This window comes from Podarcis pityusensis (assembly GCF_964106645.2).
Source record: "Podarcis pityusensis genome assembly, chromosome: 6".
Classification (NCBI taxonomy): Eukaryota; Metazoa; Chordata; class Lepidosauria; order Squamata; family Lacertidae; genus Podarcis; species Podarcis pityusensis.
Window position 1 is genome coordinate 65557899 of NC_138030.1, and position 14977 is coordinate 65572875.

General features: G+C 42.0%; 1 protein-coding gene across 2 annotated transcripts in view; it reads right to left on the bottom strand.

The window, feature by feature from the left end:
- SLC44A5 (solute carrier family 44 member 5) overlaps window positions 1-14977 on the bottom strand; it is a 164512-nt gene that overhangs the window by 25920 nt on the left and 123615 nt on the right. For both annotated transcript variants that reach the window (XM_081008982.1, XM_081008983.1), the window contains exons 5-11: window positions 11861-11945; window positions 10197-10325; window positions 8572-8632; window positions 7604-7727; window positions 5006-5089; window positions 3622-3734; window positions 1569-1700 (exon numbers count right to left, since the gene is read on the bottom strand). In XM_081008982.1, coding sequence (XP_080865108.1) covers window positions 1569-1700; window positions 3622-3734; window positions 5006-5089; window positions 7604-7727; window positions 8572-8632; window positions 10197-10325; window positions 11861-11945 — 728 coding nt within the window. The remainder of the gene's footprint in view (window positions 1-1568; window positions 1701-3621; window positions 3735-5005; window positions 5090-7603; window positions 7728-8571; window positions 8633-10196; window positions 10326-11860; window positions 11946-14977) is intronic.

Genomic DNA, 14977 nt, shown 5'->3' on the forward strand with positions numbered 1-14977 from the left:
TTCCAGAAACAAACGCTCTCCAAGAATGTATGCTCACGTTTTAATTGAGAGCTGTATGATTTCAGGAGTTTCATGGCTAATGGCATTGTAACATTCTTGATTTTTTATGAAAACAAAAAGCAAGCATCTATGTTTCTGTAACTCTCTGGGATACATTAAAGAGAGAAGCATCCCAGTTGGAGTTAAAACCTTCCACATGGAGGAAGTGCACAACAAAATCTCTCTACACTGGCTAAAAAATGTTCAAAATGTTGCTAAGTTTAAAAGTCAAACATGAAATCTAAATTTAGTTCTGGTTTTAATTTCTAAAAGAGTTGCCAAAGTCAAGCTTGTTCAAAGGCCACTCCCTCATCTCCCCAATACCAGATATATGGAAGCAGATTGTGTCCAATTAATGGTGAAGAGAATATAATACACACATAAAGGTAAAGGGACCCCTGACCATTAGGTCCAGTCGTGACCGACTCTGGGGTTGCGGCGCTCATCTCGCTTTATTGGCCGAGGGAGCCAGCGTACAGCTTCCGGGTCATGTGGCCAGCATGACTAAGCCGCTTCTGGCAAACCAGAGCAGCGCACGGAAACGCCGTTTAACTTCCCGCTGGGGCTGTACCTATTTATCTACTTGCACTTTGACGTGCTTTCAAACTGCTAGGTTGGCAGGAGCAGGGACCGAGCAACGGGAGCTCACCCCGTCGTGGGGTTTCGAACCGCTGACCTTCTGATCGGCAAGTCCTAGGCTCTGTGGTTTAACCCACAGCGCCACCCGCATCCCTAATACACACATACCAAAGGGTTAAAATAATAATCCTGCAGTGCAGTCTCAGCAGTAGAAACAGATTTCAGTCCCGGCTCTAATCTAGTCTGTGTTAATTCTCTTTTACAGATATTTCAAACATTATTACTTCCCTAGACAGGACGTTCTCTATGTTCAGTATATTGTGTGGTGCTGTTGCTTTGGTAAAAAGCTTCATAGATTGCTTTGCTTTGCTTTGTTGGTTATACTGCTGAAAATTAATATATTATAAAAGAGCAACTGGTAAATTATTGGAGAACTGAACAAAAAAAAGGTATTGCCTTGCTCATCAATAATCTGTATAATATGTTCATCACACCCGACAGTAAATCCTCAGAATATAGACGACTGAAGACTCCCCCCATCCCTCTTTTTAATTATTTTGCTTATTTAGACTAGATCTTTCCAGTTCCCATCAGCCGCAGACAGCATAGCCAATGGTGAGGGCTAATGGGCATTGCCCTGTGTTTGCTATTAATGGGAAGCTACTATTTGCTGCACGTGTCCATGCAAACGTGAAATCATCACATCTAACCAATGAATACCTGAATTTTTCTCGTGTATATGTGCAGAAGTGCTTTCTTTGCAAGAAGCTCTTAACATTTGGCCTCCAGTCAGTAGCTTGAGCACTAGAAAGCTTCTTAAGGCAAGAGCTCTATGAAACAATGCTGATGTCATGCGCTTTAGTGCCCATCACAACAACAGCAAAATCCTGTTTAATTAGATGAATGTAAAGTGGGTGTCAAAATACAGACTTCTCTTTAAATCCACTTACTAAATGCTAACCATGTTTGCCTCAGTTGCAGATACACCCTGAAGTCCGTCTGGAATCCAATGTCGTAGATAGTAAGATCAGAGCCAGGTATTCCATGAAGGCGATGATATTCCCAGTAGCAATGCCAAATACCTTTTGTAACAAAGAAAACGCGCTGGAAGAGTGACACAGATCAATTCCCTAATCTCTGCACAAATGGTAGGTCCCACCAAATCCCACCCCCGCAATGGAATCCAAACCACAGGCAGAGAACTGCTTATTTGCAGAAAGGTGCTAGAAGTAGCTCCATAATAGGCAGGAACAAGAGCCAAAACATAAATCATAAAGGAAAGCAAAACGAAATAAAACTATATAATATCACTAGCTAATTTCTTCAGGGGGCAATTTGTTTCCCACTCCCAAATATACTGAGCAGCCGGAACAAGAGCACCATCAAAAGTCATTCACTGGAGGCCTCCAGAGGAAATTTTTGGCAGGGTGTAGTTTCAAACCATTTCAAACAAATAATTTCCTACACTGTCTGGAAAAAGCATAAAATTAACAAATGGATATTCATCCGTGATGACTGTGCCTTTAACTCTTTCCCTGTTTATACCCAGCCAGGGAACTTGGGGCTCTCCAGATATCATTGGACTACAATTCCCATCATCCCTGAACATTGGCCATGCTGGATGGGGTTGATGGGAAATGGAGTCCAGCAACATCTGGAGCCAGCAGCATAGCATAGTTTGCCAGTGCCCTGTGTGGGCAGGTGGGCATGTGCCGAGGGTGAACGAAGCCCACTGCGCCAGCCCAGCACTTGCCACCAATGCTGCCAGAGTGATGCAAGCCCCGAACCACTTGGTGACCCTTGCAAAGCGGCTCAGGGCTGGCAGGGCAGCATGAGAAGAACTCATGGCTGCTGCATCCCTCTCACTCTGCTCTGCCAGACCTAAGCTGCTTTGTGATACTAGGATCATCCCAGCCTCACAAAGCGGCTCAGGGCTGGCAGGAGTGCATAAGCAGCACCCCCCAGAAAAATGTGCCTGGGGCCATTGCCCCAGCAGCTTCCTCCCATACTATGCCCCTGTCTGGAGCACCATTCCTGCACAAATCAGTAAGCCACAGCCAATTGCATCTTCACAACACACATACACGGAGACAGCTATCCTTATATTAAAAACCCTCATTATGCCTGAAGCGGCCAGAAGTCTCTTTGAAGACCCTGTACCGACAAATAAACCTTGTTTTGTATTTCAGGTTTTAGTAGGACACAGAGTGGAGAAAGGATGATGAACCTTCCAACTTATAAAACCACAGGAAGAAAAGAGAAAATGTTTGTTTAATCCTGCAGCCACTGACAATTCCTAACAAAAGCCAGATGGTGATGTTAGTCTTCTAGACATAGAAAAGAGCCGCAGCTGCACAGTGGGTAGAATATGGCAAGCTTTTGCATGGTTCCTCTTTTTGGCACATTAAACTGCCAGAAAATATACTGCTGTCCTGCTGAGGGAAGAAAAACACCAACATGCCTCACAAGCAGGCACACACCTCAGCTGAACGAGGTCCAGCCCGCAGTGTATGGACTTTGAAAAAACTTGTTTGGGCTGCTGGGTGAAGAAGAGGAATGGACTGAAGGAGGGTTTTTTAATAAGTGCAGTGCTCAACGGGGAATTGCTAAGTAGCAAGTAGACTATTGAGGACAGAGGGTGATAAGTAAGTGGTACCTCTAGTTGTGACTTAATCCGTTTTAGGATGCCATTCGCACCCCGAAAAGTCCACAACTAGAGCGCCTCTTCTGCGCATATGCACAGTGCGATCGAGCGCTTCTGCACATGCACAAAGCACGCAGATCGCTTTTGCGCATGCATGAAGAGCACAGATCGCTTCTGCACGTGCATGCGTGGGGAACCGTGTTTGTAAGCTGAAAGTCCTTAACAAGAGCGGAACGCAACTAGAGGTACCACTGTTTAGGCAGACAATTCCCAGTTGGTAGGAGTCATTTTTCCTCTAACCCCAACCTATAAACTTTGGATATGTAGTTCTGTGTCAAAAGCAAATCATTGGCACCTACCATAACCTATAATCCCAATCACACCAAAGATGAAAATCCAGAAGAGAACACCTGCTATGAATCTCAAAAGCACAAGGAAGAGCAAGCTGACAACCATTGCAATGAACAGGCCTCTGGAAAAGAAATACATGGCAATTTAAATAAATCAGCAGCTAGGTATCTGTCCTCTCTTCAATGCTCCCCCCCACTGCATTTACTTTACAAACAATAACGCTTTCTGAAATGAGTGCTTTCCCTATCCAGGTTTGATGCTCAGTGTTTTAAATACATGGAAGCATAGGCGCCATCTCCTCGGAGGCTCTGGGTGCCTGAGCACCACCCTAAATTTCCATATAGGGGCCGGGCAAAATGCAGGGGAGGGATTGGGCAAAACCCATAAAATGCAGGGGCGGGATTGCAGGCACCACACCCCATGGAAAGAGCGTGGTGTTCAGGCGGGGAGTGATGGTGGAAGAGAGTGCAGAGAGTTGATGGGGAAGAGAGAGCACAGAGTTCAGGTGGGAGGGGTCCAGTCACTGCCGGGTTGCTGGAGCTCATGCCCCACCCCATGGTATGATGTCATGATGCCACAGCATGCGTCATGATGATGATGATGATGATGATGATGATGATGATAAATTATTTATACCCTGCCCACCTGGGTATAAGTACATTAAAACATCAGTCATTTAAAACTTCCCTTAAAAGGGCTGCCTTCAGGTGTCTTCTAAACATCAGATAGTTGTTTATCTCCTTGACATCTGATGGGAGGGCGTTCCACAGGGCAGGAGCCACTACCAAGAAGGCCCTCTGCCTGGTTCACTGTAACTTCGCTTCTTGCAGTGTGGGAACTGCCGGAAGGCCCTCAGAGCTGAACCTCAGTGTCCGGGTTGAACGATGGGGGTGGAGACGCTTCAGGTATACTGGGCATGGTGTGGGCGGGGCATGCTGGGCACCCACAGTGTGGGGCCCAAGTTGATGCCATTATGTGGCAGGATGGCAATAGGACTACGGCTAGAGTTTTCTGATGTGTAGATAGCATTGTCAAACTGTAGGTTAGAACCCAGGTTCTGGGCTGCCAGATTTTGACAGAGAAATTGAATTCAGCCCTTTAAAGTGTGGTCAAGGGAAGCCTTGTTTATGAGTGGTAGGTATACACCCCTCCCGAATATGATACCATGGGGCTCCACCCGCTTCCTCATGGTTTAGGTACCATTGTGGAAGGACCACAAGGGACTAATATTCCTGCACAAGTGACAGGAAAGAGCCATAACGAAATCCCAAGATGCACTGATGTGGTAAATGGAAGTGCCAGAGGTGACTCCCCCACCCCCGCTTTTTGTGTGCCTTGCAGCACCCCAATTTTACATGCAAGAAGCAAGGCCTCCTCTGAATAAAAACTTACATTAAAATCCAATACCAAGAGCTGGCATAGTCTTCAAAAATTTTCATCCCGACTGATCTTGCATCAAGAACATTATTGATGCCGCTTTAGAAAGAAAGGGGGGGAACATTTTAGTTTATGTAGCAGATATTCCTTATTTAAACAAAGCAACCCACTGTAATGAGAAAATGCAGGCTATATCAAAAAACATTTTGTATGCTGGAAAAATGAAACATAAAGTGCCGTAGCCAGCAATATGCTACAGTTATGATGCCACAGTTCTGAGTTTCTGCCCAAAACAAGCATTGGCTACAGGAGCAGTTGAATTCTAAGGACACTTCTGGAACTTAGGCTGTCAATGTATATACGCTTAGGCTAAAGTCCAAACCCCTGGCCAGCAACAGTAGGCCTTGAAGGAGAAGCCTAGCCACTATGCCCTCTCTCACAGCCTCACCACTTGCACTGGCCAGCGTGGGAAATACCTTGTTGCTGTGCCAGCTCCCATGTTGGTACAGAAAATATGACTGGATTGGGACCAGACTGGTGCATCTGCCTTCCATCTGAATGGTCACATTGGGGAGCTCCTAGCCACCATGTCTTCCCCTCTCCAGTATGGCAGATTCGGGACTTCCTCTGCCCTTTAAGTCTCACTAAACGCAGCAGAACTTTCTACTGAGTAGCTATGTACGGAACCGTGCTTGTTGATCTCGTCATATGTACAGTCACATTAAATATATGTAGTAACTTTTAATCACCATTATTACTAGTAGTTAAAGTACTTTCACAATACAGTCGTACCTTGGTTGACGAATGCCTTGCGAGTCGAACATTTTGGCTCACGAACGCAGCAAACCCAGAAGTGAGTGTTCCGGTTTGCGAACATTCTTTGGTACTCAAACATCTGGCGCGGCTTCTATGGCTTCCGATTGGCTGCAGGAGCTTCCTGCAGCCGATCAGAAACTGCACCTTAGTTTCCAAATGTTTTGGAAGTCGAATGGACTTCTGGAAAATATTCTATTTGACTTCCAAGGTATGACTGTAATACCGAATTTAGAAGCAAGATTTAAACAGAAATCCAACATTTTTAATGTAACTACAAGAAAAAGAAAAGAATGCAGCACAATTAAGGAATACATTTATAAGTTCCGCCATACTATCAACCTCCTTCCTTGGGGGTTTATAAGCAGAGGGTGGATGGCCATCTGTCATGGATGCTTTAGTTCAGATTCTTGCATTGCTGGGGGTTTGCCTAGATGACCCTTGGGGTACCCTCAAACTCTACAATAATTCTATGATTCTGTGAGCCTTAAAAACAAGGCACGTGAAGGATGGTTCTGCTGTAAATCTAAATGCATACTGCTAAGGCTGCTTTAACCATCTAATATGCACCTGGTGAAATTTCTGTCAATTGATCAAAGTTTCAATATCATCTGAGCTAAAAAGCAACATTAGCTGAATCTCTGTAGTGACATAAATTAATTTGGAAGGGTAATATTTTAAAGGCTGGTGTCTACATACAGGAACAAATGGTTTATTTAGTTTGAAGGAATCTGGATAAGGAGTTCATTCCCCACTGCCATGTTGACTGGTGCTGTGTTTCATAATAAACACAGCAAGGCTGTTCGTGTGAATGCATGAAGATTTTGCTTTCACATCCAAGGTTGAAAATTTGGTATATCATAGCTGAAATAACCCAGGGAAGGAGGGGAATGGCTGGGGGAAAGTTTAAGCACCTGATCTCTTCACACTTCTTTGATACTAGTCTCTTTCTAAAGGTGCTTTCTTATATTATAAAAAATGGCCACTGTGGGTATGTGAACAGTAGTGAAGCTGGAACAGGGCCTATGGGCAAAAGTCCAGGGCCCTGCAGCCCAGGAGACACCCAAATGACCACAGAGAGGGTGGAAGATGATAGGAGGCAGCAACAAACAGGCCTGATGTCAGCACTTTGGCCACTGAACTGAAGCTACAGTAGTTGTGTCACCATTCTGTCTTTCTTCTTATTTTTAAGAAAAACAATACTACCCTTTTCTACAACAAAATGGAGCTTATTCCCAAAGTACATGTGTTTTATTATCAAGGCAGCAGCAGCAGAAGAAGAAGGGGGGGATCCCAATTTTATTCCCACAGTTGCAATGGTTCTATGATCAAAGTGAGTTTTATAGTGCAAAACCGCACATTGTTGGAGTTTTTCCTGTTTTAATTAGGCCTGGCAAACTATTTTGCCTGCTTGCTGCTTTGCATTTCAGGAATGTAGGGACACTTGTAAAGCACAGAATAGCAGTGAGGGGGAAGGGAAGGTGAGAAATGTTAACTGTGTGCTTCATGAATGTGATCTGATACAATCCCACCACCACCAGACCAGGATCTAAAATTTTCAAGCTGCACCAATGTAAGTTGCAGACATTTGTGTATAATCTCCAGTTTGCTCCTAAGATAACTGAAATGAAGAGTATGAAGATTCACTTCCTGTTAAAGCCAAATATGGCCCCATGTAATCAGTGCTCCAAAAAAATTTAAAAAAAATAATGGTATTGCAGCCAAGCATAGCAATTATCATTTGGCAAACAGGTCAGGCAAAGTTATACAAACACACAGATGGACACACACAATCCATACTTTGCAGCTTCCCTGAGATCGGTGACGTTCCTTGTTTTTCCTCTTCCATCTTTGAAAGTAGTCTGATTAGCCACAGTCAGAACTCCATTTTTAGTGGCAAAATCAGGAAAACATCTCTTAAGAACTGTTAAAACAAAAACAAGAAAAAAGAATATTTATAGTGAGCCCTGTTTCTATTTTTTTAAATTTTTTTAAAAAACCCACCTCGCCATTCCTATTTGCCATTCGGTTCCATCCATTTAAATACCCTAAACTGATTTCTGTTTGCACAGCATTCTCTTAGAAATGGAACAAATATCATGGCTGCCATCTCATCCATGTAGTAAGACATCTACAAGAAAAGGCATGTCTGAAGCAGCATGTTCTCTGCGCTGTATGTTACTCTAGGGTGCTATGGACTGCCACCTGGCATAGGTAAATGCTCTTGTCTTGTTCCAGAGTAGCTGGAGGACAGCACAGTGACATTTAAACTGGAGAAGTCATGTGACGGGGGGATGCTGTGCATTAACTGAAGCAAGGGGAGATTCCCAAGTGATCATGCTTTAAAGGGCACATTGTGATTTTAGCTTAAGCTGGTTATCTCCCTAGTTTTAATTTGTCTTATGCTTTGTACTATGACCCTGATCTTATTAAGAAAATGAGCTAAGGGCGTTTCAAAAACAAGTGTAAGCGAATATTGCTAGTACTGGGGCATGCCAAGATCACTGCGTACTCTATCAGAGCAGAAAGCCAGGTCTGGGTCATCCATGAGGTGGGCTGACGCAGCTGCCTCAGGTGGCAGAACTCCAAGAGGTGGAGCTCCCTCAGACACCCAGCCAACCCCCGATGCTCCATGAGATCTCCAGAGATTTCAACAAAAACTGTCACTGCTTCGCAGGCACCACTGTGTTCCAAGGTAAAAGAGACTTTGGCCGGGGGAGTGGGAGGCTCAGGTGGCGAAAGCACACCACAGATATTCAAATACTCACAAGGCCGGCTTGGAATGATCATGGAAGGACAATCTTCATCGCGCATAACTTGGGCCACAGACTGGAAACCGAAAGAAAAACCCAAAGTTAGAAATAATCATGTGACAATTGAATCTATGGCGTTTCCCTTTTTTCTTTTTTCTAATACTCTTTTTAAAACCCTTGCAAATTATTTGATTGAGGCCACAGTAGAGCGTCTAAATGAAAAATAGGATGGAGCCGTGACTCTCTGGCATCCTGCTAACAATGAAAACAAAACAGTAGGCATCAGACAAAAACCATTGAACAGAGAAAGCTTCAAGCAGGTGGCCTTGTGCTCATCGCAGGTAGGAATAAAATTACCTTTTAACACAATTAACATAATTAACTTAAGGGTGCAATCAGGACTCAGCAAGGGGTTTTCAGTATGAGAGGAATATTAAAGCAGGTTTGAATATTTGTTTTTAAAGCTATCAAGTTGTTTCAAAATTATAATGTGATTACAACGTAAGAATTAATTTCCAAGACTAACACCCATTCCCTTATCCTATAAATGAGTAAACTGGTCACTGTGGAAGAACCAATCCAAGCCTGGTTTAAAGATACACCTTCAACAGTATGGTAAGTAAAAAGACAGCAGACCAAAATGGAACAAGTGTCACCTAGTTGCAGACTTCCCCGTTGAGTGAGAAATTTTGTATATCTATTTAAATTACAGTAATTGGCTAGTGCAATTTCCTCTCCTCCCCTGTTGCCCTGCAGAGCCAAGTTCTTTTGGCAGGGGAGCTGGAGACGAAATCAAAGGATGAGGAAGTTCCGCCATGTACATGGAAGTCCTTTCCGCCATGGAGCTGCAGCATTGGATATGGCCCATTAGTTCTAGATTTACATATAAATGTGTAATTTAATTTAAGATTTAAATATAGATTAGTACATGCAAGCTTTATGTGACTCTGTGCCCTCTTCTGTTTCCTTTCTTTGGTGATGGGCTTCCTCTTTTTTTGGTGATGACCAACTTAATTTTAAAATTTGTAGCTACAAGACTAAGGATGAAGATTTTTTTGAAACGCTCATCAAAACAGCATTTTAATTATAAAATGTATCAATAGAAGGAAACCTCTTGCCCATTGCTGGTCATACTGGAGTCTTTGGGTATAATCTGCACTAGGAATAATGTGGTGCTGTGGGTTAAACCACAGAGCCTAGGACTTGCCGATCAGAAGGTCGGTGGTTCGAATCCCCGTGACGGGGTGAGCTCCTGTTGCTCGGTCCCTGCTCCTGCCAACCTAGCAGTTCGAAAGCACGTCGAAGTGCAAGTAGATAAATAGGTACCGCTCCGGCGGCAAGGTAAACGGCGTTTCCGTGTGCTGCTCTAGTTCGCCAGAAGTGGCTTAGTCATGCTGGCCACATGACCCGGAAGCTGTACACCAGCTCCCTCGGCCAATAAAGCGAGATGAGCGCCACAACCCTAGAGTCGGTCACAACTGGACCTAATAGTCAGGGGTCCCTTTACCCTTTTAACCAACAATAGAGTTAAAAAACAACAAACCCTGTACAGCTATTGAGATAGAAACCTCCTAAGGACTGCACCCACTTTGGACAGATAAAAGGTAATATTCACATCGCAATATCTTATCTATACTCACCTTCCATGGCTTGCTAAAGCCAGGCTTGCAAAACTGTCTGTAGTATTCCCAATAACTTTTGTTATATCTGTAGGAAGATTGCATGTCTATGTAGGTTGCAAACCTGTCTGGGCACTTTGAGACACAAAGCTTTAAGAAAAGAAAAATGCACATTGATCTAAGCAACATGGGAAGATGAGAAAGTTAAATTATCAAAGCAGCTAGACACACAAAAAAAAGCCATCTCTGAGAGTGATTCCTTTCATCAGAATGCCTACTTAGCACAGCACTTAGAAACAAACATCACATTTTTTTTTATCCTTGCAGTATCTTGAAGATAAACACTTTTGAAACACAGAGCAGACAGTTTGACATTTTCATCAGCGGCAGCATTTTCCCCAAATCTTCCTGCCTGTTGGAAGTATTTGATTTTAAAATCTGTTTATTAATTCTTATTCTTTTTAAATGAAGTACTTGGAAGAAGGCATTTTCTCGAGGCTTCCAAGTTCTTATAACTACTTTTGAAGGCAACTCAGTAGATGCCCATGCGGTGCAGTTCGCACAGTACACAAACATTAATCAATGAAGTGTGCAACTGTTAAAATGGTTTTGCCCTAACAGGGTATTTGCAGAGCCAACCACTTTCACTTTCAATAGCTCAGTCAAAAGCAAATCAAGATTTCATTATTGTACACGGGTTAAGGCTAGCCTGTGCTTTATTCAGGCCATAACTCTTTCTAAAGTCATATAATACATGGCAATCAAGTTCACACAGAGCACTTCAGTTTATTTTCTGATCCCAGTATCTGCTACACCAGCAGTTAATTACCTAAGATAGAGGGATACATAACACAGCTTTTCAATGAAACTTCAGAGATATGCTGCATTTTAATTTTGCACACATGTTCTCCTTTGAACATGGCCTCCTTTGAACAGGCTGAATCCCTTGCAATATAAATCCAAGATATTAGCACGTTTAATTTGCATGCTGTAATTACACACACACACAAACACATAGACACACACAGTGGTTCCCAATTACTGCAGACCATGTTTTTCAAAAGCCAAGCCATGGACCCCTTACTTTGGAAAATTTTGATATTTCTATGGTAGTTTTTGTTATGTCAATGGTGCCATGGATTCCCTGGGTGGCTTAGGCAGACCTCCTGGAGTCAGTGGAGAACCAGTTGGGAACCACTGATGTATACTATAAGTATTTAGATGCTGGATATTTCCTATTTCCCTTTCAAAATAAATCCCATATAAAGCTCATTTGTAAAACCTATAGCAGCACAATCCTGTTCATGTTTGTTGAGGAACAAGTCCCATTCAGATCCCAGGTAAGTGGATATAAAGTTTCAGGCAATGCCCTGGACTGGAAAAGAAGCTTAGCCTGCGCCTTTTGGCACTGTCAAAGCCTGTTAAGTCGCCTTAATTCTCAAAACACTGATTAAACCCCAGCACCCAGGAATCTAGAGTGTGTCAGGACAACCAGAAACCTGGGGAAGTCATAGCAGTACCTTTACAGATGTTCACATACACAATATTTTCAGGATCCGTATTTACCATCCCTCTCCCACCGCCACTGTACAGAAAGCCAACAGTACTTCTAAAAACTTTCACTTTAGAAGTTGCTCTGGTAAGTGACACTCCTTGTGCTCTGAGTCAGACTGTCATTTACATACCTGTGTTGTAGGGCACTGTAGGTTTATTAGCACTAGAGGGCTGGCACATTTCAGAATGTTAAAGTAAAACAAAATTGTCTTGTTCCTGCAAATGAATAGGTATGAAATAATAACTCCATGTGTATTTACAGTAATAATTCATAGTATGTATGAATCCGTAATAGAATCACTTAAGAGACCACAACAAGAATTAAAGAAAACAGAGCAAAAGCATTCTCAAGGGAACTGACAGAAGCACACCTGAACTCTAATTATGAGAAGGACAATACTTCCCTGTGGAGTAGATCACAATGGCACTTAGTCACATATATTAACCTGATTCCAGATCTCATAGGTTGAGACTTTGTCACCTAGCCATATGGTACTTCTAGTGTATTCTGAATCTGTCTTGTACATATAGTAGGTGTTCAAATACATGCTACACTGCACAAACAAGCTGGTGGATTTTATGTTAATCAGAAGGTGGCACTAAAAAATCAATCAAGAATTTCTTTGCATAAGGGAACCTGTGGATTAGATAAAGTCCCAAGAATCTTCTATCAAAAAGTACTAGAATGGACTGGATGTAAGACACACACTAGAACTGACATATTAGTGGCTCTGAAAGGGAAAAGGGGAGAATTAACTCATTCATTTCTGTCAGTCTTGCCCAGGAACATGCAGAACATAAAACTGGCCCCCATTAGCTGCAGCACTGTTCTCCTGAAAGGTTGGAGATAATAGGCCTTTTTCACATTCATCCATGCTAACCAGCAAATGTGTGAAGAAGATTGATAGCATGTGAACACTTTGCTGACTATCTGCTTTTTCCAACTTCTGTCAATAACTCTGAACCAATTCGGCAAGTCGGAAAACACAAAGAGGCCACAGAAGACATATATGGCGATTAGGTAATAAGGAAGCTTGCATATTCAAAGTTCAGACAAGGATTCTACATTACTACATCTTTGGAAACTCACATTCATACAATTAGCTGGTAGATTATTTAGGGGCTGAAAATTTTGCTAGCTGTTGACAGTAATACAAGGAAAACACAAAATATCCAGTAAAAAATTCAGCTATGTATGACTGTCTCCATCAAAGGCAAGCTTTATTTCATGCTGGAGCTATAGTCATCTGAATGCAAAACAAATTTAGGGCTTACGTGGAGATCAGCAAATAGATGGATTAAGGCGCTGATGGGTCCCCAGGAATGGTGTTAGATCAAACAAAATGGAATTAATTCTGCATTGTTGTAATTCAATTCCCCCTACCCCTAGTCTATGAATGGCCAAGTATCAAATCTTCTAAAATATTTGCTTGGTGTAGTATTTGTTTAAAACATTGGAACATTTATTTGCATTTTATTGCTTTGTGCCAAGGGACTCTAAAGGGCATTAACACAAAGATTAGCATCCATACCCAAATTTAATTTCCCTCAAGATATGAATTAGGGCCAGCCTCTGGATCTCTAATGTATATCAGCTTTGGGTCAGTTTGTCAGGCTTATCCGAAACTATTATTATTATTTTTTTTGTTTCCCAGCGAGTTGTTCAAAACTGCATGTGGTTTGTTATAACCATTGTTTTAAATGCTGATTTATTGAAATGAATTAACACATGCAAATCATCCCCAAAATCATGCTTGCTTAAAAAAAAAAAAAGTAATTTGGCTCTATGACACTTAATACATCCACAGAGGAAGCCACCCCTTTCACACCAAATGTGGAATATGTGGGTTAACTTAGTTCTGCTGGCTAAGCTGGTCTTCCACCAACATTGCCACTGTGGGGTACAACTGGAAACCCCCATAACAGCATCAGGCTCTATCATCCTGGCTACCCACGATTTCCACTGTGACTGCCTTGGTCAGCCATCCTGAGAATGAAGATATCATAACTCCCACTCCCTTGCAGGATTCTTCTTACAGCAGTGGATGCAACAGAAGCAAATGCTTTTACTGTTTTGAACATAGTGCACGTAATGCCGATGGAGCAATCAAGCTCTGAACTCGGTCCAAAAGGGAATCATTGCCAATCAATACCACCAGGTTCATTTGCAGTGAATTCATGCTATTTCAACATTAACTGTGAGATTTTAGTCATGTTTTGGTAATGCTATGGGCAATTGTTTCCTTTACAGAACTCTGTAGTGGAAACAAATATTTTCCTATGTGGTAAATTAGGGATGTAAGTTGGCATTGTTTTCCATTATGCCCTGTATTGGTAGCATGGAGCACTGTTTCTGTTCCATTGCAGTTCATCTTCCACCAAAACCTATATTATTATTTTTTGCTGGCCGCTGTGGCGAAACTATGTAACTTCTGTAAATTACGTAATTAATTGCATAAATTTTTTGATTTTGTTGTCACTACTTCATTCTATCCCACTGATTTCAGTGCAAAGGAAACACAGTGCAAATGGGGGAAGAGTGTTAAATAGTTGGAGGTCTGAAATACAATAATGAATATTGATTGTATTTGCTCGATTGATTATTGTTTTGGACATGGGGCAAATAAGCTAAGAGCATCTCACACTAAGCACACTTAGAGCATTTCACATGATAATAATAATAATAATAATAATAATAATAGACTAACAACTCCTTCTGTGTGTCAGTATGCATCTATGAGGTTATAAGTAGGAACATGCGACTGCAAGGGAAGAAAACTTGGCGCCTTCCAAATGTTGCTGACTATACCTCTCATCAGTTAAAGCCAATGGCCAGGGATTGTGGGAATTGTAGGATTGTAGAATCTTGAGGGCATTCTACTGGCTGCCTCTGTGTTACAATAGTAGTCACAGTACTACTGTTATACTCCCTTTAAACAGTAAAATCCTTCTCAAGTATATATATATATATATATATATATATATATGCATATATATATATACAGAGAGAGAAGGATTTTACTGTTTAAAGGCAGTATAACAATATTTTAAATAATTATAATTCACCCCAGCTGGGGAGTGGTACAGCTGGGAATTGGAAAGGAAAGGAAAAGAATGGCTCAACATGGCAGATCACCTAATCTAAAAGTATCCTATCTATTGTTCAGGAAGGCTTCCTAGGTATTCAAAGACTGTACAGGATGCTTTGTCTAGAAAATATATTATGCTTTACAGCAGATGATTGGATG